The 23361-nt window shown below is 48.1% G+C and overlaps 3 protein-coding genes across 5 annotated transcripts in view; 1 reads left to right on the plus strand and 2 right to left on the minus strand.

Moving 5' to 3' along the window:
- Positions 1-7732, minus strand: part of BLTP3A (bridge-like lipid transfer protein family member 3A) — a 36034-nt gene extending 28302 nt beyond the window's left edge. The window contains exon 1 of the mRNA XM_074925800.1: positions 7618-7732. Within this exon, the coding sequence (XP_074781901.1) occupies positions 7618-7661 (44 nt within the window). The 5' untranslated portion in view covers positions 7662-7732. The remainder of the gene's footprint in view (positions 1-7617) is intronic.
- A 2666-nt stretch (positions 7733-10398) lies between these two features.
- Positions 10399-15155, minus strand: SNRPC (small nuclear ribonucleoprotein polypeptide C). Of its 2 annotated transcripts, none has more exons than XM_074925388.1 (6): positions 15044-15155; positions 14753-14795; positions 14258-14366; positions 12785-12874; positions 12062-12166; positions 10399-10798 (listed from the first exon to the last, which is right to left on the minus strand). In XM_074925388.1, exons 1-6 carry the CDS (start codon positions 15049-15051, stop codon positions 10674-10676), a joined length of 480 nt encoding a protein of 159 aa, XP_074781489.1. In that variant the 5' UTR covers positions 15052-15155; the 3' UTR covers positions 10399-10673. The 2 variants fall into 2 exon arrangements, with proteins under 2 accessions (XP_074781489.1, XP_074781488.1); XM_074925387.1 differs by having other exon boundaries at positions 12785-12877.
- An 887-nt stretch (positions 15156-16042) lies between these two features.
- ILRUN (inflammation and lipid regulator with UBA-like and NBR1-like domains) overlaps positions 16043-23361 on the plus strand; it is a 34462-nt gene continuing 27143 nt past the window's right edge. For both annotated transcript variants that reach the window (XM_074925189.1, XM_074925190.1), the window contains exon 1: positions 16043-16339. In XM_074925189.1, the coding sequence (XP_074781290.1) occupies positions 16182-16339 (158 nt within the window). In that variant the 5' untranslated portion in view covers positions 16043-16181. The remainder of the gene's footprint in view (positions 16340-23361) is intronic.

The following is a 23361-nucleotide window of genomic DNA, read 5'->3' on the forward strand; positions in this document are numbered from 1 at the left end:
CACACACTTTGTAAAACTGACGATTTGGTTCTTCTGGTAAACTGCAGCATAGCAACTCTGATGTGAGAGATTACTCTCTGTGAAAGGAAAATGCCACGTCCTGTTACGTGCACACTCTCTTCCCACTCCTGTCTTGAACAAAGGAGTGGTAGCTGTTTATTACTTTACTCCATAATGGCCTGGTGTTCAGTCTTTCCATCAAAAATTCCTCAACACTAATTTTAAAAAGGTAAAAAGGCCATCAAAATGTACTAATAAAATAAGACATTTCTGATGTACAACATTAAAGGGTTTGTATCCAACCTGAAATGCTTTGGTACACACAGCATGTAAGAACTTAAAGAGACAAAGTTATTTCTGGTGGTTCAGTGCTCAGTACCTCAGAAGCTCTGCCTGTAAAACAGCAGCCACTGCTGGGACGGAGACTTGACAAAGCTGCTTTCTCATAAAGTGGCTCAGAGTTTCTTGCTACATACTGTTTCCACACCATTCCCCAAACTACTTCCATTTGCCTGTGTTCCTAGGGCTATTTTCAGAGCAATGTACAAACAGGCTCATTAGTATTATCTCTACTTAATCACTGGGGAAACTATGACACCAAGTGATAAAGCAACTTCCCCACAGCCACAATGAAGCACCACACTGCCAACTGCCTTCTAGACCCAACCACACGTCCTGCCCAACACAGTCCCACCGTGAGGGAGCTGTAGACATCTCCCATCAGTCTCCAAACCCTCCCACCTTCTCAGACACGTGTCCTGCTGCTCTCAGCCACATGAAGATCAAGATGTATTCAGGGAGGTTATCCACACCAGGGTTACCTGCTCTCTGTAACCTACTTGTGCTACCCAAGTCCTCCCCAGTGATGCCAAAATGCATGCAAGGCCCTTGCAGGTGTGAGAACACAATCACATCCCTCCTCTGCTATTCTCTGCCGTTGTTTGTCCAAGTGCTGGCTGCAGGAAGGGATTATTCTGGGCTTTAGCTACCAGATTTCTTTTTCAAGCCTTCAAGCTTTGGATTCCAACTTTTTTGGCACTTGGGCACCAAAGAAACTATTACCTGGCTGAAGAGAATGCGCTGAAAAGCAGGAACAGAATACTTTGCAGATGGAGAAGTAATGGCTTTTTTATCATGAATTTTTAACTGCTAGCAGCTTTGTGGTTTCACATATTTCCCAAAGCTGCAACAGTTACTTCAGGCAAATCATCATCTTTAACAGTAGAAGTTTCCCTGATCACTGAAGGAGGATATTAAAGCAGGTAAAGCCAAAACTGCAGTCTTGGTTTCAGTTCTAGCAAAGAGACTCTGTCCCAGACAAAGGTTCTCCAGAGGTTCCTTCTACCTAAAATCACTCCACAATTCTGTAGCTTCATCAGGTCATTCCCAGATGCAATTTCCTTGCTTTCCTTCCTACCCACCATGCTCTTTAAATTTTTTCCAATTAGTTTTGAATCAAGGTCAGGAAACTGGGAGAAATCCGAAGGGTTAGGTGGTAAGCACACACCTCATACTGCCGGTCGATCTTTCAGAGGGTTTCCAACACTTTTTACTCACTGAATGTACCATCACTTTGACTGTCACTGCAAGGGCACAGCTGCATCTCAGTGTTCAAGCACGCAGCGATGCTGCAAAACACTTCAGGACAAGTGAGAAATAAACAGATCAGAGAATTCAGACTGTATTTTCTTATAGCAATTTCCAGTTTGCAGCATTTAGACAAGAAATCTAAGCACTGAGGGAGGAAAATGTGCTCTTTGGACTTAGGGGATTTCCCACACCTCTGTGTTGGGCAAATGATGCATATCTCAATGTGATCTGACCTTCTGCTCAGTGCAAGCCACAGAGCCCATCTCAACAATTCCTGAATGGCAGAGACCAAGTCCCATTTCATTAGCTGAAGAACCACACTTCTGCCTCCTGTACCCATCTTTTCTGAGAAGAAGGATGGGTCCCCTCAGGATAACACATCTCACTTCTGTCATCTTGACCTCAGAGAGTCTAGTACTACCAAACAGCAGGATGACCATCAGCTGCAAAGGCCTTTCTTTGTCCTGTCTTAGCCTGAGAGCGTGTCTTTGATGGTGGGGGTGGTTGGAGGGCAGGCAATGAGATCACACGCTTTTGAGCATGGAGGCACAAACAGCTCCAAGACCAACTGACAAGCTAATCCAGTAATCCTACAGAACAGGCAGGGCTCACAGGGCAGAGAGCAGTTCTGCGTCTTAGAGCCAGCCCTGAATTCACAGAATGGTTTGGATTGGAAGGGACCTTAAAGATCATCCAGCTCCAACCCCCCCCTGCCCCGGGCAGGGACACCTTCCACTAGCCCAGGTTGCCCAAAGCCCCGTCCAACCTGGCCTGGAACCCTTCCAGGGAGGGGGCAGCCACAGCTTCTCCGGGAAACCTGTGCCAGGGCCTCACCCCCCTCACAGGGAAGAATTTCTTCCTTACATCTCATCTAAATCTGCCCTCTGTCAGTTTAAAGCCGTTACCCCTCATCCTATCCCTACACCCTGATCCAGAGTCCCCCCCCCTTTCCTGCAGCCCCTTTCAGCCCTGGGGGGCCGCTCTAAGGTCTCCCCGGAGCCTTCTCTTCTCCAGCTGAACCCCCCAACTCTCTCAGCCTGTCCTCACAGGGGGTGCTCCAGCCCCCCCAGCATCTCTGTGGCCTCCTCTGGCCCCACTCGAACAGGTCTGTGTCCTTCTGCTGTTGGTGCCCCCAGAGCTGGACACAGCACTGCAGGGGGGGTCTCACAAAAGTGGAGCAGAGAGGAAGAATCCCCCCCTCGCCCTGCTGCCCACACTGCTCTGGGTGCAGCCCAGGGTACTTTAGTACAGAAGCAACACAACTGCCTGAGAGGGGTGATACCAAATGCATTTTTAGGGCCAGGAAGACTCTGAGATTCCTACATCCAAGTTATGAAATACCAGCCCACACAAGCCTCTGCATTCCTAGCTCAGCACACTGTGACACCCACGTGTTCTGAACTGCTAAATAGATCTAAAAGAAACTAAAGATACATTATAGGTTTTCCTGATATTTTCACTTACGTACTAGCAGTGGTTTTATCTGTTGCAAGGACTAGGTGCAATTGCAAGTGAAAGATGGGAGGAGTCAAGGCAATCGTGTTTGGAAAAAAGGGATAACATGGTCTAAACCACTGGGAACTGAGAAGAAAGGCTCCAAGGTCCAATACAACTTACGAGGAGTTATGTCATGCTGTTTCTTCTGGCTGTACACTTGACCTACATCTGTAAGCATCAAAGTATTAAATCCTGCACGTGCTACTCAACTGCTTTGTTTTCTAGGATTTTCTTTTAAATTCTGTATCTAAAGCCAATCTTATTCATCCAAAAATGTGGCTCCCATACTGTGCTGTGAAAGACAGTTCTGCCAACTTCTGCCATTTTTCGTCTTCCTCCATGTGACATCGGGATGGAGAAGAAGTGACAACTGATGGCATGATCGATAAACCTGGCTGTGCAGCCTCACACCTGCCAAAGGTAATTCAGCTTCAGCCTTCATTGGAAAGGTACTGTCCAAAACGTTGCCTGTCACTCAGCAACCTCCAAAATCCAGGAAAGGAGGAAACAAACCAACCAACAGAAGAAAAGGAAAGGATAAAGTGACACAGAAAACGTTGCTACAAACACTGTCTTGATCCCTTCCACAGTTCCCAGTCTTGTTCCACAGCAACACAGCACCTTGCAGATACTGTCCCAACCAACACAAGAAACAGCAGCTGAGATCCTACAGACATGTAATAGGCTGGGAATAAAAGAGAGCAAAAACCCCAGTGGCACTCAAGCACTTCATAAACGCAGAAAAGGCCTCAGCACACATCAGGCCCTGCTCGCAAGCACAGCTCTAGCAAAGACAAAGCCACCATCCCAGCAGCCCCTGTATTTCTGTTGTGCACGTTCGTTATCAACTGGCTCAAGCCCCACACTCTTCCCTCTATAAACAGGTCTCGTTACCCATGCGTTTTTAATCTGTATTTTCTCAGCGATAGTGCTGGTGTTACCTCAGCCAACTTTTCTCTCTCATTTCTCCTCTGCTTCCTTCTCACCCTGCTTTCAGTGATTCCTGAAGTTTCTCCTCAGCTGCAGTTCTCCAGGGCTCCTGTCAAAGCTAGAGACACTCGTGGTCTCCTTCCCCTGCATTCAGACCTGCTCCCAGAACCCCACCCCAGCTCCTCTGCTGACACCAGCTTTTATTTCTTTCAGAGGCTTCTGACTGAGTGGCTCTTTCACATCGGCCCCTTGGAACTGGAGCAAGTAAAGCTATTATCTGATTATTTTCTCCACCTGTTATTCTTCCAAACAGAAGGATCACATACTGCATTTCCTCTGGAAACCAGGCAATGTGAGCAATTGGATGGCCTATTACTCCACAAGCTCACACATTTCAATGTATGTAACAAAAGAAAGTGTCACAAAGCAGTTGTCAGATGCAGCAGTGGATAAAAGCCTCCTAATAAAATTAAATAATTTTGGTAAGGATTTCCACTGCAGCACTGAGAACTCAAATGCCAAAGTGTTATATTAAGTCTGGACTCCCACAGTTTCCCTGTTTACCAAATGGGGATAAATACCACCTTTATAATACTCTGAGATCAAGCATCTACTACAGCTGCACATTTAACAAAAACCAAAAAAACACCCACCAATAAAGAGGCTACTTTCAAACAAAACCAGAAAGAGGTAAAGGCAAAGCACTGGTTTTGTTTTAAAGCAACAGATGTACTGCCATGAATAATTACAGGCCAGTAAACAAACACAACCAAAGTGATGCTCTTGTTCTGTACAGCCTCGGAGGAGTTCAAGCCAGATTCAGTTCAAACCACATTCAAGTTCAAACCAGATTCAAGTTCAAACACCCAGCAAGCAGCTGATACTTCAGACAGCTCGTAGGGAGAGCGCTTTGCCCCAGCTACAACAATTTGATGTTCGGTTATAAACAACCTCCTGCAGGATCTGCCATCCCAGTACTGCAGCCATGTGCCACTGTAGAAAAACGAAAAAGTGAAATCACCTAATCTGTTTTCTTTCCCAAGCTAAATATAGGACAAAAGAGTGAAAAGCACAGATGGTGAAAGCACTGCAAGGTTTTAGGCTCTTCTGCTCTAGGAATTTAAACGGCTAAAGCACAACACAGGCTAAGCCTTCTAAAAGACATTCATAACTCGGCTCTGTCACCGATGGCAAAGCCCAGCTTTACAGATCACCGCAAGTGACCACTGTCATCCTATTAGACATGTGATTCATTTAATCTGAGCAGTTGGTGTGAAATAACTCTTTCATATTTCCCTGATCTTGCCGTTTCTTGTGACCTTTCCTTACAAATATCCAGACAGAAAAGGAACAAAAACACACCCTGTGCAGAAATTACTTCAAATGAAGACATAAAAAGAGGAACAAGGAATTACTTCATATGCAAATCGAAAGCAGAAAATAAAGCCAGATTAATGATTCAGTAGCAAAATTCTCCTGGGCAAATGAGCATAGCTGAAAGACCCAAAGGGAGTGTGAAGCTGAGGTATTTAGAAGAAACAAAACAGGAATGGAAAAACATCATCTTTTTTATAGAACATTAAACCGTGTTCAAAGTGCATTTCTGCAAAACATCCACAATACTTATGCAAGAGAGGGGCAGGATCTGACCAACTACCCCAAACGACTGAGTAAGTCCAGCTAGTAGGAAAACAGGTAGAGCAGCAGAATTTTGCATGACTCCCTGGAAATGCACAAAGGAGACACGGGTGAACACCAACAGCTGGCCTGATCGGAGGGGAAAACAGGGGCCCTTTGAGCAGGAACATGTTGTAACAGTGCAGGGTAAGGGAGAGTGAAATGCAAAATTAAGTAAAAGCACCAGCAAGAAACCCGTGCTTCTCTAAAGAAAGAGAATTATCCATAAGAACACCACAATCACTCTTTCATCCTAGGAGGAGTGGTACCTAGGAATAAAACCCAGCTCTATTTCAGCCTCCATTAATAACTGCTCTCATCCATCTCTCCTCGTTATAAATACTTCAGTGCCTCCTGACAAGAAGGCTGAAACCATAACGAGCGTGACATGCTGATTTGAGGTGGAATGAGACAGAAAGCTCAGAGATTTGTGATGTCAGGTCTAACAGAAATTCATTTCAATGAGTGCAATGAACAGATCAGGCAGCAGGCTCTATTAGATTCCTTTTTGGTACAGTGCCTAGAAAGCTGGAGTATTGAGCAACTAGTGACTCAGAACTGCCGCAGACAGACACTTTATTGAGGAGACTGCTCGCTTAAAGTTTGTGGGGATTCTTCTCAGGCTCTGGAAACCCAGGAGTTACTACCAGAGAAGTCTCAGAGCGCCAGGATTCGCAGGTCTTAACTCCTTGCTCCAGCATGGACACCATGTAAGCCCCTCGCTTTGTAGCTGAGCTTCTCCACCAGTAAAAATGGAAAGAACTTGATCATCTGCAGCTCACAAAGCCCAGAGAGGAAAAGCACCGTACAGAGCTGTGCCTTCAGCAGAGATATGCTACCTTTGTATTTCATATTATTCCAATCTTTCAGCGATGCAGAGGGAGGACATGCCCACGGCCATCAGATAACACAAGAACCCCTAGCTCTCGTGCAGTGGGTTTGGTTTTTTTTCCAAATATCAGGGAAACTGAGGCAACACGATTTGCCCAAGGTCAACCCCCAAGCCAGCAGCAGAGCCACAGCCGAAGCTGTATTTACTGACTTACACATCAGTTGATGGTCTTCCTCACCTTTTAGTGCCTTTAATGAACTTCGTTAAAAATGACACAACATCAACGAAAATGCCAACCAGGTGCCCAAGCATGCACTAGGTGTATCAGGTATTACAGCATTCCTTCTTGCCCTCAGACTCGGTACTTTTTGCTGTTTCTATTCTCCTCTCTCGAACTTGGGTTCATGCCCGCTGCTCCCAGCCGAGCAGGACCTGCTGTGGGAAGCGGCCCAGGCCTCCAGCCAGCCCCAAGGCTCAGCAAACGCAGCCCCCCAGCGCTTCCCTGCGCCGCCGGCACCGAGGCAACACCGGCAGCGGCGGGAGCCAGGCCGGGCTGGAAACCTCCACCGCAGCTCCCGCACATCTCGGGGGAGAGGGGGAAGCACCAACGCGGGGGTCTGAGGGGCCTGACCCCCACACGGCGCGGCCCTGAGGGGAGGGCGGCTGGGCCCGCTCCCCCCGGGGCCTCAGATCTCCCCCGGCCCCTCAGATCTCACCGCCCCGGGCCTCTCAGAGACACACACACCCCCCCCGGGCCCCACAGCCCTCAAACCTCCCTGCGCCCCACAGCCCCAGGCCCTCAGACACCCCCCCAAGCCCCACAGCCCCGGGCCCTCAAATCCCCCTCCGGCCCTCAGGCGCCCCACAGCCCCGGGCGCTCAGACACCCCCCCAGATCCCCCTCGGGCCCCGCAGCTCCCCAGCGGAGCTGCCCGCCGGCCCCCGCGCCCCACGGCAGCCCCTCGGTCGCGGGCCCTCACCCACCGCCCCGCCTCAGGCCCGGGCCCTCCCTCACCCGCGGCCCCCCCCGCCCCCCTCCCCGGGGTGAGGATGAGGAGAAGGCGGAGGAAGGACCGGCCGCGGGGGCCTCACCGCGAGAGGTGCTTCAGGATCTGCTTCTTGATGATGCCGGCCATGCCGCGGGGCGGCGGGGCTCAGGGCCGCGGGCGGCGGGACCCCATCGCGGCGGCGCCGCCGCCTCCCGCCCCGCCCCGCCCCGCCGCCGCCTCCCGCCGGCCCCCGCGCGCGACACCGGCCCGCCGCGCCCCCTGGCGGCCCCACGGACACCCCCCAAACAGACCCCAAAAACACCCCCCAAAAACACCCCCCCAAACAGTCCCCCCAAACAGACCCCCGAAACACCCCCCAAAAACACCCCCCCAAAAACACCCCTCAAACAGACCCCCGAAACACCCCCCCAGAACAGCCCCCCCAAAAAAAACCCCAAAAACATCCCCCCAAACAGACCCCCGAAACACCCCAAAAACACCCCCCAAACCCCCCCCAAAAAACCCCAAAACCAACTCCCAACATCCCCCAACAACTACACCCCCCAAAAAACACCCTCAATAACTACACGCCCCCAAAAAACAACCCTCCAAAACACCCCCCCAAAACCAACTCCCAACAACCCCCAACAACTACATCCCCCAACACCACCCCCCAAAAACTACACCCCCCCCAACCACACCACCCCAACAGCTACACACATTTCCAACAACCCCTCCAACTACACCTCCCCAACTACACGCACCCAGAGCAACCCCCCCAACAACTACACCTCCCCCAACAAAGCCCCCAACTACACCCCAACAACCCCAGCTACACCCCAACACCCCCCAACCACACCACCCACCCAACAATACCCCCCAACAACTACACCCCCCACCCCAACAACACCCCCTCAGCAACTACGTACCCCCCTAACAACACCCTACAACTACAAACCCCCCCCCTCCCAACAACCCCCCAGGCAAGGACAGCTCTTAATTTCCCACTTCTGCCTCCTATAAAAACGTTGATTATGAAAATGTTGATGATGAAAATGTTGATTATTCACTCAGAGCTGCAAGTGAAAACCCACCCGACACAAAGCAGTTTAGTTCCACATCTCCTCCTCATACAGCTCCCTCCTAAAACCATCCCAAGGCAGTCAAAAGTAAGATATTTTTATTTTTTTTTTTTTAAAGAGGCACGCACACCGCAAAAACAAAATGTCCCAACGTAAAACCAGCGAGGCTGCTCGGAAAACAAAAACCTTTGTTCTGGTTTCTGTCCCTCTGGGTTTACGGTCAGGCCGTGACTCTGAGGGAGGACGGTGTTTCAGCAGGGGAATCTCAGCCGGGATGACACGGGAGCGTTTGACTCCCCAGGCCCAGGGAGCCCCCAGCAAACGGCCCCCCCCGTCCCGCAAGCGCCGTGCTCCCTCCGCCGGGATCAGTCAAACCACATGCTTGGTGCCTCACCGAGCGCAGTCTGCTTTAATCTAGCGGTAGGCGGGGGGACTCAAGCAGGGTACAAGCCTTGAACTTTTATCAAAGCCCAGTGCTGATAATCGCCAATTCCCAACCTCTTTTTTTTCCCCCCCCTCAGGAGAAAATCATTAATATGCACTGGCGATGCATAGTACAATTGATATAAAAACAATCCAGCTCCAACGCGAAGCTGAAAAACACTCAGATTATCGCTCAGGGAGATGCATTCACCTACCAAGACGTGCACGGGTACAATCCTTTCAGCTGCCGGCCCGCCGCACGGTGTCTGAGGCGGGAGATGACGCTGCACCCCGATCCCTGCGCTGCCAGACACGGGAACCCGAGAGCGGCAGGATCCCCCCCCTCCAGGCGCTGCAGTGCCGGTCCTGCCCCAGCACTGCACACATCCCCCCCAGTACGGTTTATTGTGGAGACTTTTCACTTTTCCTCTAACTTTTGCATCACCTGAGCGTTTGTTGAACACAGTTATTAAATATTTGATGTCTCAACTCCACATTTTTTCCAGGAGAGTGCTGAAAGCACACCACCTCCTCAAGTATAATCTCTAAACGACTGGACTGTCCTGTCCCATAGCAGAGAGCAACTTGGAAGAGGAGCCCTCGCAGTCCTGTGAACTAAATGCTTTCTTGTAAGATGCAAATCACCCCCCACGCTTTCCTATTACATGCAAATATGTCAAGAATGAGTTGGACAGCTCTGCAGTCTGAAATGGATGACAACCCACACGCACAGAGCAGCCGGTTATGCAAACAGAATAAATTCTTTTAATTCAATTGGAACTGTGCACCTGCACTACGTACAGCTCAACAAAAGCAAAATCCTTCTAATAAACTAAAGTGCCTGGAATATGTCTTCAATGCTGAGAAGGGCACTGAGCATTAGTAACTACTGACTCAACTCCACTAACATGATTAAATGTGTCCACACAAACGCCTCAGTAGCAATAGAAAAGCAGAAATATGTTTGGCAGCATCTAAACAATTACTATAAGAAGTAATCTTGTAACAGCATCTCTTTGTTTCCCTCAGTGAAGAATCCAACGTTTTATTAAGTTCATCCTATTTTGTGCTAGTGAAGTCATTTAGCGTTGCAGTCTCCTCAGTGGGAGATAGCACTGCAGTCTTTTCAGATGTCACATCTTTTGGTTTTTAATAAAAACACACATACTTGTTTTGAAACAGGAATTCAAAATGCAGACAGTGATACATCTCCTGAGGGGTATGACATGAAAAAGAGAGACTACCTAAGGACTAAGGAGAGAAAAAAAAAAAAACACCCTGAAAAATTCTGTATGAGACAGGTAGAGAGGGAACAAAGAAAACTGACATCTTTCTGCCAGGTAGAAAAGCCACATACAGAGTAAGGCTCAGATTCTCCGTACGTTAAACAGCATCAATGTTTTATTGTTGTAAGATTCAATGGGGGGAAAAAACAAACAGAAAAAGAACCAACAACAACAAAAAAAAAAAACCCGGCCCAGGTACAAAAGCATCAGTCCAGTGCGCATCTAGGTCAGACCGTCTGCAGTTCGAAGTAACAGCAGAACTCCTCTACACACTGTTTGAATATAAAATCCTAGGGACACAGGTCTATGGTATTTTATCGTACGGAAGATCTTAATACGAAAAAGAACAGGTAGCTCCATTTCCACCTTTATCTGTCTGGACGGGTCATTCCCGGCCGGGTTGGCACCATCATGGGTCTGGAGGGTGGTCTCATCATGGGGGGCCCTGGCATCATCGGCATGTGTCCTCCCATCGGGGGCCTCATCCCTGGGGCTACAAGGGGAAAGAGGAGTCGTCAGAGAAGAGCTCTCGGGAGCAGCAACATCAACACAGCGTGTAGGTTCTGTCCCCCACCTCCCCGGGACCTCGCATTTTACAAGGGCATAAGCTTTGACCTGGAAGCTGGCTGAGATGGATTACGTTTCCCTGATGGATATGAGCAATTAGTAGAGGAGGAACCAAGTTCCTGGGTTATACGCCCGCTTTTGACAATATTCACTGATAAAATTATTTTCAACCACTCAAAAGAGACACTAGCTTAATTACTGAACTGGAAAGTTCATTTCCAAAATGTGCTGCAAAATCCTCCAGTGTGTTAAAACAAAGACCCCAGGCTGGTGTATGTCTTACAGCTGGGTAACAGCATTACCATAAAAAAAGCAGGTGCTCTACTAAAAAGCACTGAAATAATGGTTTCCATCCAACTTCTCCATTTATTTTCAGTCAGCTACTACACTGCCTGGTATTGCAGATTATGCACGTATTTTGTGCCTTTAAAAGACACTTAAAGAACAGTTTCTAGCAGCAGGATGATAACTGCAAAGACACTTCACTACTTTTAGCGCACATGTGTGTATTCCTTTAGATTTGTTCCAGTAACTGCTTCAGTAAGACGTCCTCTGAGAATTCTTCAGATGCCAGTAAGCTCAGAAGCGGAATGGATTAAAGACATTTTTGTTTGCCTTTACAGTTCTGACAAAAATGCTTCTCAAGGCACCTCATTTCCCCAGAACACATTATCTTAAGACGTTTTAAACAATAAAATTAATCTAGTGCTGAAAAGTACCCCTTGTGCAAAAACATAAGCACTACAAACACAGAATTCCTAAACAATTCTAGATCGCACTGCTAAGACTAGAGGTGGAAAAGCTACAACTTACCAGAGCGGTAATTTCAGTTGTACAGAGGGACTAGCAATTCTCAACAAGTAGTAAAGGAACTTTAACTGGGTGTTGTAAGACTGTTTTATGTCTCACCATGCAGAGGCTAACGGATCAAACACGCACACAGAGTGTATGCAAGCTGAAACACTTCCACAGCTTGAGACTTGGGGTTATCTTTCCCTGTCGGAAGGGACCCGAGCTGTAAGCTAGAGGGCACCACTGCAGCCAGCACCCAAGTACTGCAGCTGCTTCACATTTTTCACTGGGCTCCTTTCACAGCTCTTACTCAGCGAGACAGAAAACAGCCCAAGCACCCTGCAATACAGACCATGCAGTTCCACGGTTACAGAGATTTACCTCTTTCCAGACTTACCGGGTCCAACCGGCATCATTCCTGGCGGGGGTGGGCCCATCATTGGCATCATTGGGGGTCCGCCCATATGGGGGGCTGGCATCATGCCAGGCCGTGGGGGGCCAGCTGAACACATACACAGATTGGTTATGAGGCATCTGGCTGCTTTCACACTCAACAACAACGTGCAGTGCAAAACAGTTGTTAAACTTTACGGGAAATTTTAGTAGTAAGATTGGTTTACGACTGCCTGCCGTCATTTTCAGCTTCAACTCTGACTTCAGGTGCCAAAAAGTGGACTGCAGGAAGAACGTGCTATTATTTCCAACGTTTCATACCTAACGCAGATAACTACCACTTCCAACAGCAGAGCTCTAAGCAGAAAGGGATCTCAGCCATTTGTCAGCTGAAGCACAAAAGGTTATCAATTTTATTTATTTAAAAAAACAAAACAAAAACCCCATGCTGGAAGTTTTAATGAAGCTATCTACATGGCAGCTAACAAGTAATGAGGAGGCACACATTTCTATTAATGCACTCAGTATCACTAAAATAAGACAAACTAAAAATTAAGATCACTGCTGAAACACTTTTACAAAGCCTTCTCTTACATTTTGATATTCACAAGGTCAAAACGCCTTAGCTTGATTTCAAGCTAAAAGGACTTTTCTTTACAAGTCCAAGAAACATGCAACACAGCCGAGGGCAGCCACTCCCCTCAAAAACTGTCCAGTGCACACTTACGGATGCTGGGAGGAGGTGGTATCATGGCTCCTGCTGGAGGCGGTGCCGAGAACGGTGTAGGTGGGATTTTTCCTTGCTGAAATGCAGCCGCTACATTGGGGGGGAAAAGAAAAAAAAAAAGGGAAAGAAAGAATCCCAGGAGAAAAACCAGTTACTAGGCTGAGGAAGCTCCTGCGTCAATCTTCCTTCTCATGCCACGCGGTCAGAGCATACTTCATGTCATGCTGCGCGCTCAGTTGTTCTAACTCTGGAACAAATCCCTGGTTTATGCTGCTTGTCCTGGCAGAAGGACCTGACATTCTTGAAGGCAATTATTACAGTAATTACTCCAGCTGAGACTAGAGAGCTCCTTGATGAATTTCACACACCTAACAGGAAGGCGGATGGTAGAGAAAATACATCACGTGATTTGCAGCTGCGACTTTCACCTGGGATCATTGGGTAAAGACATGCATCCTGAAAATGGTAATAATGGTAATAGGTTGGTGACAAAAAGCATAAAAAAAAAAAAAAAACTCATGTGAAAGGGAATAGAAGAAATTCAAAAGACTGGAATCGACTAGAAGGAAGGCAAAAGATGTGAAAGTTGGAAGCATCACAAGGAAAACGGACACGAGAAAATGGAATGAAGCTGCGTCAGGGGAAGCCCAGGCTCGACATTAGGAAAAGGCTCTTCACTAGGAGGGAGGCTGGTCACTGGAACAGGCTCCCCAGGGAAGTGGCCACAGCACCAGGCCTGGCAGAGCTCAAGGACTGAGTGAATGACACTCTCAGTCACAGGGCTTAGTTTTAGGCAGTCCTGTGAGGAGCAGGGAGTTGGGGCCAACGATCCTTATGGGTCTCTTCCAACTTGAGACATTCTATCATCTAAAGAAAGTTGCCATAATCTTGCATTTGTATTTTTTTTCACAGAGAAAAAAATCATTATTCAGAAGACAAGCAAGAAGAAAAGAACCCTACAAACTGACAGAGGAAAAACTTCATGCTTTATTCAAGCCTTTAACAGCAAGAGAGGGGGAAAAAAAATCTCTAGGGAATCGAGGGAAAAAAAACCCAACAAACCTACAGCATTTAAAAAAAAAAAAGCAAAAATCCATGCATTTTTATGTCTGTTTTTCTATCATTTGGATTTCTGATTCACATTTTTTACATAAATATGCTATCACCAAAAAGGAAAAACGTGTTATGTGGCCCCGTATGACATTAGTAGCAGTGCTAAAGGCACGAGTATCCACAACCATCCTGACCCCAGTAAAGCAATGCCCTCTCGCAACGACCCCTCGGACTCTTACGGTCACACTCTGACGAGTTCAAGATTCAGACTCTAAGGGAAGTTTTCACCCGTGAGTCAAAGAGCAAAGACTCACCAGGGAAGCGAGGAAGAATCAGCATGGAATAAGAGAAAAGCAGCTAGAGAAAAAACAGGGGAAATAACAGGAGAGCAGTCCAGGGTCACAGAAGGATTAGCCTTACTTGTTTTGTCAATCAGGCTCTGAGCTTGTTCCTCCATCCATTTTTGATAGTAGTCTTTCACATTCTCTTTGTGTTTTCGGCCACTGCAGTGGGTTTTTCTCACGGAGGGCTGAGAAAGATCATGTAAACCCAAAGCTTACTGGGAACTACTGCATAATTTTAAACACATGCAATTTAGCAGTATAAAACAGCTTGGTTTCTGTGCACAGAAGACAGGTAACGTGCAAAACCTTTACGTATAAACTGAAAGTGCTAAAAGTCCAGTTTAAGTAAACGCCCAGCCAGCTGCCTCCTACTAACTCACCATACATGAGCCTCAGCTGCCCTTGACTGCTGAATGCCACTCAACACTAGATATTGTCATTCTTTTTGGCAAAGAAGCAGGAGAGGACGGGTAAGTACACCACAATATTTCAAGTAACGTGGTTTTAGCCTATACAAGTTTTAATGTTCTTGATACAACCGAGGAATTAACGCAGAAGATTCGGTACTTACCGAGTCATGGGTGAGGTACGTGTCACAGTAATCACAGTAAAACCTGAAGAGGGAAAACTCTTGTTATTAAGAAATCGCTTTGCACCGTGAGCGTTAAAACACGAGCCCTCGCCACGGCTGCGCCCGGGGGCAGCCAGAGGAAGAGGCTGAAAGAGGCGCCCCAGGCCCCCCCGCACCCCCCTCCTCTCCTGATGCCGCTTCCTCAGGCCCCTCCCCGCGGCTCCCCCCCGCGCCAGGCCCAGGCCCAGGCCCTGCCTCCCGCAGCCACCCCCGGGCCGCAGCCGCGCTCACTTGGGCATGGTGCTCCCCGCGCCCCGCCACCGGCGCCGCCAGGAAGTGACGCACCCGCGTACCGACACTTCCCGCCGCTTGACCTCCGGCGGCCGCCGTAGAGCGATGGCGGCGCGGGGCGGGCTCAGCGCGGGGCGGCCCCAGCGCCCGACGGCGGCCCGCGAGGGGCAAAAGAGTTGGGGGAGCGGTTTCGCTTTTCCCGCCTCATAGGCGGGGCCGCCGCTCCCCGCAATCACGTCTCCGGTCACGCCACAATGAATCCACCCACGTCAGAGCTGGGCAGCGGGGATCGCGGCCCCGGTGGGGCCCGTTGGGTCCCGCTGAGTTGGGCGGGGGGGTGTGTGTACCGATCGCCCGGCCCGGGACTGCGCTTGGGGATGGAAACAGCTTTCCGTGACGCAGGAGGCTCGCGTTAAAAAACAGTTTTATTGACATTAAAAACAAATAACGCAGAGCAGACGGCGCGGTAGCTGGTGTCCGCCGCGGCGCTGGCGGGGCGAGAACCGGGGCCTTTCCGTTGTCTTCAAGGGCAACCCCCGCGGTCACGGGGCCTCGCGGCGAGGGGCCGAAAACTGCGGGAAAAGCGTCATTGAGGGGAGGGGGGGAACTCCCGTCAGGCCCTGCGCCGCCTCATTTGCATAGAGCCACTACCCCCACCCGCGCCTCATTTCCATACATAAACAAGCGCGCTCAACCGCCCGCGCCGCCACCGCCATATATGGAAGCGCGCGGCTGGGGGGCTTATGCAAATTTCCCACCTCCCTCAGCGCAGCGGAGCCCCGCCCACTCACGCAAACGAATGATTTGCATACGAGTCCCCACCCCTTCGCCGCTCGCTGTCCGCCGGGGGCGGGCCGGGCCGCTGACGCTCCACCCCCTCCTGTTTTCCTCCCGCCTGACGCCGTGCGTGGGGTGACGCCGCGGCGCCCGGCGCGGTGGCGTCACAGGGCGCGTGCCCCCTCGCGTGGGGCGGGGCCGCGCTTGCGCAGTGTCGGCCGCGGCTGGCGTCGCCCGCGCCCCCTCCCCTCCCCCCCGCCCCCCGCCGTGCCCGCGCTCCCCCCTCGCCCCCATGCGGCGCTGAGGCGGCGGCGGCGGCGGCAGCGGGGCGGCCCCGGGGCGGCGGGGCCCGCTGAGCGCCATGGAGGGCATGGACGTGGATCTGGACGCGGAGCTGATGCAGAAGTTCAGCTGCTTGGGCACCACCGACAAGGACGTGCTGATCGGCGAGTTCCAGCGGCTCCTCGGCTTCCAGCTCAGCCCCGCCGGCTGCGCCTTCTTCCTCGACATGACCAACTGGTGCGGGGGACCGGGCCTGAGCGGGGCTAAGGGGGGGCCCTGAGGGGTGGCGGGGCCTCGGGGAGGCGGCGGCGGAGGGGAGCGGCGAGAGGCCGCCGGCCCTGAGGCGGCTGAGGGGAAGGGCGGGAGGCCGCCCGCCCCGCCGAGGCTGAGCGCCTGGGGGGAGCCTCGGGAGGCCGCCGGCGCTCAGGGGCCGCGCACCGAGCCGGGCCGGCCGCCTTCCCCCCGCCCTGAGCCGCCTCGGGGGGCGGCAGGCCCGTCCCGCCGCCCGCGGGGCCCCGCCGGGGGGGGGGGGGGGGGGGGGGAAGCTGCCGTGAGGAGGAGGAGGAGGTGGGGAGGCGGTGTTTGTCACGGGCCCCCGCCTTTCCCCTCCCCTTCCCCGGGGTGGGCGATGGCGGGGCGAAGGGACGGTGGGCCGCCAGCGGAGCGGGGGGTGTGTGGTGGGGAGGGAGCTATCATGGCAGCGCGGAGGAGGAGAGGAGCAGGACGGGGCTGAGGAGGGACTCGTCTTCGCCTCCCGTCTCTAGCTCGGAGTTGTGATTTTGCCAGTTCGTGGAGCTCGTCGGTCAAAGGGCTGCAAAGCTGTTAAAGAGTGACTAATTGATAGGAAGAGGGGCATGTGATCCAGCGGACCCTGGAGCTCTTAAAGGGCGCTTTCTCAGCGGAGCGGGAGGGTGAGCTGAATTCAGGGATGGTTCATGGTGCCCTGGACCCTAAAGCGAGCTTCGGAAGGAGGGAAAATTGTGGTGGAAAGGCTGTGTGGAAGTCTTAAAGCTACCGTGGGCTCCCTGTGAAAGTTACCTAGGTGTCTGTCAAAAACTTAGGATCTTCTTGCAAGCTAGGCGTCTCTCTGTAAATACTCCGGCCTTTGGTGTATATTTTGGCTTTATAAAGGCGCTGTCGCTGCCCTAGGGAAAAAAAAAAAGCAGGTACAGGTTATCGGGGAAGCTGCAGCTGGAGATAAAACATGGGAAAGATGCAGTATAATGGTGAAAAACAGAAGCCAGGAGTGTTAGTGGTGCAGAGAGCACAGTGACTGCCAAAGTAAGTTGTGAAAATGCTGCTGAGTTGTGGGGTTTGACTCGTTATTACCACTTGGATCTTTTAAACCATCTCTAACAGCTTTGCTGTTGTGTAGGGCACTAACCAAAATGCGACCCTCTAGTTAGGTTTGTATCTCTTCAACTGTGATGGATGCAGGAGAGCAAAGTGTTTTCTGGTTTAGATAGTAACAGAGATTACTTAGCTAAGCTTCTGGTTATTTTTTTCTTAGTGGTATAGAATCAAAGCCAGAAACCTCATGTTTGTAACTTCAAACAAAGGCCTTGAAATCAACAGTTGGGAAAAAAACTTGCATGGATTGTTGAGCTAATAAACGGTAATAAGACAACGTTGTCACCTCTTCCCTTTCATCCTCTCCGCCTTCTACGGCTTTATATTGGCAAATCTGCATCTGCAGAGGGAGTAAGGGAATAGCAAATAATACCATGTGCTTTGTAAGCTGATACAATGCGAAAGCAGGTCTCTCTCAAGGAGTTCAGGAGTTTGCTTTGGAGAAGCGGTTCACAGCAGAAGATGCTTCCCACTTTATTTGTGTGTTGATAATATGAATAAAACTCCTGATGCTGCAGTGTAATACTGTGTGGGGGTTTTTTTTTCTGTTCATGATCCTTGGGAGAGCAGAAAGCTTAGAGCTCAGCCTGACAGTTCCTTGTGAAGATACGGTGTATAACACTAGTATTCCTGTGTTGAAGAAGCTTGCTTTTTTTCCGGAGTATTTGATTTCTTTTTGAAGTAACAGTATCTCAGATAAAATTTTATAGTCAGTGGCTTTTTAGAAAACTTTTAATTTCAGTTGAAGAAAATCTTAAGTGATTAAAATAGCTTTAATTTCACAGCTTCATTGGCTAGTTTGGTTCTGAAAATGTACGTTTTCAAAATTTTTTTTGAAATGTCAGTTGATAAGCCTGGTAGATGGATGGGGATGTGTAAAAGGGAAATCCGTTAAGTTGGTGCAGTGTATACAAGAGTGTATGAAAATTAGCACAGGCTGCAGTGTGATTACTCTTAAGAGTGGGCTTAAAGCCTGGGAGCGTTTAACCTTTCGGCAGCAGGGAATTGAGTTAGGTATGCTGACAGGTGCTGCTCGTTTTTCTCGTGTGTTCTTGCCAGGGCGCCGCTTTCCTGCCCTGCGGTATCATTTGTTGTGCCTGGTTTTGTACAGTTTGCAGTTCTGCCGCTGTGTTTCTGTCCCATTCTCTAGCTCCCACCTCTTAGCTCGGCCTTTGGGTTATCAGCCTGAATATACTAACCCTGCTCTCGGCCAAAAGCCGCAGTCAAGACACATTTTCCTCTTCGGGGAACACCTTTTCCTTTGTCATGTTGAGGGACCCTGTGTAATCCACACTGCCCCAGGTGATGTTAGGCGGTGCCCTGGTGGGTTTGTTTTTAGGATCTTTTATCACCAGCCTGTCCTGCGAAAAAATTTGCCTGGATGAGACGGTCAAGTCACTTTTCCTTTTGTTAAAGGCATGGCGCTTTTCTGCAGCGATGATCCCTTCACTTACACTCTGCATCAGGATTAACGTTCACTTGCAGGAAATGGTGAGAGAGTTCCCAGCAGGAGTGAGAGAAGTGCACTTATGTGGTAGCCTGGCTTCCTTTAAGTGATGTCCGCGTATGGGTTAATTAACAAAGGCATAAATAATTTTCACTAGAACTTTTTTCACAAGTGTGGCAAGCTGCTCTTAGTGATAATTAGGTAGTCTCCAGACCTGAAGTTACTTCCTTGTTGTATGCCTCTCACATATTGTGTAGTAAATAATCTGAGACGTAAATGTGTTTCAAAATAATATTTCCAATAGTTAGTAGTTGTATTTATCATATTTAAAGTGAATTTGCAGTTCTGCTGAAATAGGGGGATTATTTTAAGATAGCTTGTTCAGCCAATTCGGGGAAGAAAATTAATGGTTGATTGTGGAGGAATATAGATATTTGGAAATAGCCTTTTAAAGTCTGTTTGCTTCTCCTGTTTACCTGGAATTGTTCAATGCGCTTCCAAAGTTCTGGCAGACTCGGGACAGAACTAAAAAACCTGCCAGCTGGTTTTATTAACAATACTGCAAAAATGCTTCAGGTGGAACATATATATATATATATATATGCATTCTAAGTTTCTGAGAGTGTTCCTTGATCTTCAAGAAATACAGGTTAAACACTTTGGTGAGTTGTCTTTTCCCCTCTTATTTATTAAACGCTTTCCTAGAGTTCTGCCTCTTTTTAATTACACGTTGAGTTCTGTTTGTGGGCTGTTCCAACTGCTTTGCTTTCTGCTACATAAATCCCGCTTTGCCCTTTTTGAGAGTCCCGGCTGGCGGTACATTCTTTAAAGGCAGCACACATTGTCCCTCTTTACTATCTATTTATTTATTTTTCATTAGAAGTTGTGAGGCTTTAGAGTGAGAGGTTGAGCTCTCGCTTTTGGCCTAAAGCCAGAAGCGAACTCCTCCAAAAGATGTTTTGGCACCGAACCATTTCTTCCTCGGGAGGAAAACCCAGGCACCGTAGTTAGGAGGGCATTTTGCTGCCATTGCATCTAGGATAAAAATCCACCCTCCATTAAATGGCACGCTTAACTCTCGGGCTCCCTTCCCCCCTCCAGATGTTATGCAATGCAGCGGCCGGGCTGTCTGCGCACCCGAGCGCATCCAGCACCGCAGGTCTGCGGGAGGGGGCTGCTAGGAGGGATTTTTGTGGTAAAGCGAAGTTCCAGGTGTTGACTGCAGCTCCCTGCTGTTATGTGATAGTATGGCCAGGAGCGTGTCTGAACTTGCCCAGACTTAGTCTACCTACATAAGAAACTCCTTTTGAAAACCCTTTGTGCCCGTGTCTTTAAAATAGGGATTGTTTAGGACAGGCGGTTGATGCTGAATGAGTCTGCGTCAAAATACTGACACAAGAAGGGTTGGAGGGCTCTGGGTAGATGGTACCAGGACAGATTGGAGTCTCTGAAAACACTTGCAAAACAAAAGTTCTGAAGTGTCAGCCTAGCCCCGACTGGTTTTCAGCAATATGGATTAGTGTAAATGTGAGAGCTGAGGAAACTTTGCACAGAATGTACACTTCTCGTTGACACTCAGTTTAGGCCTGTTTCATAAAAGTCATTAGATTTCTCTAAAACTGATATGGAAATGGTATTGTGACAAGGAAGAGGAATTTTCTTAACTGGAGAGTATACCGACTTTGAGGGCAAGAGGCTGTAGCGTAAGGCTTGGAGATTCTTTAATTCTGTGAGAAAGTGAATTAATTTGATTTCAAGTAGCTAGTGGTGCTGGATTTAAAATCCATATTTCAACACAGTTGGCTGTGAGGGAATTGCTAATTTGGAAGACAACGTATGTATAATTCAGTAATTTACACATAATATTTCTTTACATTCTCTTTTCAGTTTTTGTTTAAGAAGCTGAATTTTTGTTAGTGTTGTGGCGTGATGTTTAATTGAAATGTGTCAGATAATGCTGGTTTCCATTGTGTATGGGGGGAAAGTTTTATTGTTGAGAACACTAGACTTTTTTGATCTAGCTTTCTGGTGAAAAAGGTCTTTTTAAGGTCATTACTTGTAAGGTAGTTGGATCTCTTCTGGAGATCCTCATTTTTTTTTTCATATGCTCAAAAGAGTATGTACCTTTATCACGGTTTAACTAGTACTCTAAAGATTGTGATTTGCATGAAAATATTTATGTTTATCTCTGAAAATGCTACAGAAATATGCTATAAAACCTTTTTCTATATTGTGTAAGATGTGTAGGGCGTTTCTGTACATATGAGTGAGGGGAGCCACGGTGAGGTAGGGATTAGCTAGTGGTGATAACGATTTTTATATCTGAAATTTTCAAGCATAGCAAGGAAAATGTATCTCACACTTTTATGCAAGTGTTTTATTGGTCTTGGAGAACAGACAGAATATTGGCTCTTAACAAAATTAAAATTGCCTTATAAATGCACGTTTTTATCCCTGTGGGTCATCACGTGAGCCACCTGTATTGCCCAGAAGTGGATGTACTTGATTGGGAGTCTAAAGATATGTTTTAGCTAATAGGGTTTTTTAATTGCTTTTGCTTTGACTTTGTGTGTTTTTAATTTTTGCTTTCTAGCAGAGATGATAGCGTGATACTTTAAAAGTGGGATCTGTGGATGAAAGCGTATCTCTTTACACTTGATATCAGTGCTGGAGCATAGGTACTATTCAGAGAAATACTTGAAGTATATTTAGGTAAGACATCAGGACATACAGATTTTAACATAACAGACTCAAATCAACAGGGTTCACTCGCACATGATGCATTTTCCTAGAATGGGTAACACTCATATTCCTGGTCTTGATTTCTAACCTTGCAGGTGTCTGTAAAACTGCCATTAAAAAAAAAAAATCTTGCAGATGTCCCGTGTTAATAGATTTTTTGGGGGGACTGTTTTTCAAAAGAAGGTGTCCAAGTGTGTGTCAGGAAAAACTTGGGTTTGAAATGCTCCTCAGCTTGGACACAGACAGGTTCCCACGTGTTGTACTGGTGTAGAGCAGGCAGGCTCTTCATCTAAGCATCCTCAGCTTTCCTGCCTTACTGTATCCAAAAGGTTTGCCGGTACAATACCCCAGTCCTCCAATGGTATGGCACTTGTGCAGTCTTAAAAATAGTTGTGTGTTATGTTTCAAAATCTACGGAAAAAGCATACATAGAAAGCAAATACAAGGACATGCAAAGTCAGACTGTGCAGCCGTGAAGTTTTTAGGCATTACCTGCCAGGATGTGTGTACTGAGATGGAGTGTGGGGCCTTAGCTGCACTGTGAAATCTTTGATCATGGGGTTATGTCAGAAGCCAGTTTTACCGATTACAGCGTGGCTCTGCACAATTGCTCTGGTAAAGGGGTTCACTGTGACTAACTGCTGCCATTAAAATGCCTGCTTCTTTATTCCAACCCTTAAACACCAGCAACCCCTCAAAAATGTAGTTGATCTCTTAAATCAAAATATTGGCTTTATGTCATTCTTCATATGCAAATATGTTTCTCTCCTACTGATTGTAGACCTAATATGGTGTTAGATTTGTATTTGTTGTTGATTTGTTTTGGAGGAAAAGTATTCTTGTCTGCTCTTATATCAAGATGTCTGTTCTAGTTTTTATTTGGAAATCCTGACTGAAGTGTAAACAAATTAATTTGGTTTCCACAGCCATTTGAAGGCAGTGTCCAGTAAACTAGTCGACTGCTATCAGAGAACTCCATCTGATTTTCAACAGATGTTCTGTCTTGCTACATTATCTGAGTTTTCCTCTTTTTTCTGCACATGTGAGAAGTCAAAGGGAAGGTAGGATAGGACAAATGATAGGATTTTCTCTTTCCCTGAACTAATTAATATAAACCATTCTTTCATGTTCATATTGGCATTGTTGGATTTGCCACAGAGATGATTTTGCTGTTGCAAGTGGGGAGTTGTGGTGTGTGTGCTTTACCTCAGAAGAGTTCAGGGGTCCCTGCTGTCCCTGTTTTGTCTGTGCTTGTCTGTCCCCAGGACTCCTATGACTTCCTTTTTGCTAATCCACATTCAGATAAATCTAAGGGAAACTTCCCTGCTGCTTTGTATAAATCTCAAGCTCAATTTAGATACTCCTTTCCTTTTGAGAGGGCAGTGGGGAGAATCTTTGTGTCATGGAAGAGGCAGGAAACCTGAGACCTGATCTTTCAAGTCAATCGTCCTCCTTTCCTGGAAACTTCTTTGGGTTAGTTCAGTACTCATCCAGGCATCTATTAAGGAAACGATAGCGGCGGGTGGGAAGTCATATTACTTTGCTTCTCTTCTTCCTATATTGGATGATAAAAACAAACCAGTCTTGTGTTCTTTATGTGTCTCAGTACATAGGAAGTTTCTGAAGTAATGTAGGTCCTTATGTGACTCTGGTTGGATTAATATTTGTAGGTGGTGACCACTTGAGCTGAATCTGGTGAGAAGGATGAAGCACTTGGTTT

The sequence above is a fragment of the Athene noctua genome, chromosome 23, assembly GCF_965140245.1.
Source record: "Athene noctua chromosome 23, bAthNoc1.hap1.1, whole genome shotgun sequence".
Lineage (NCBI taxonomy): Eukaryota > Metazoa > Chordata > Aves > Strigiformes > Strigidae > Athene > Athene noctua.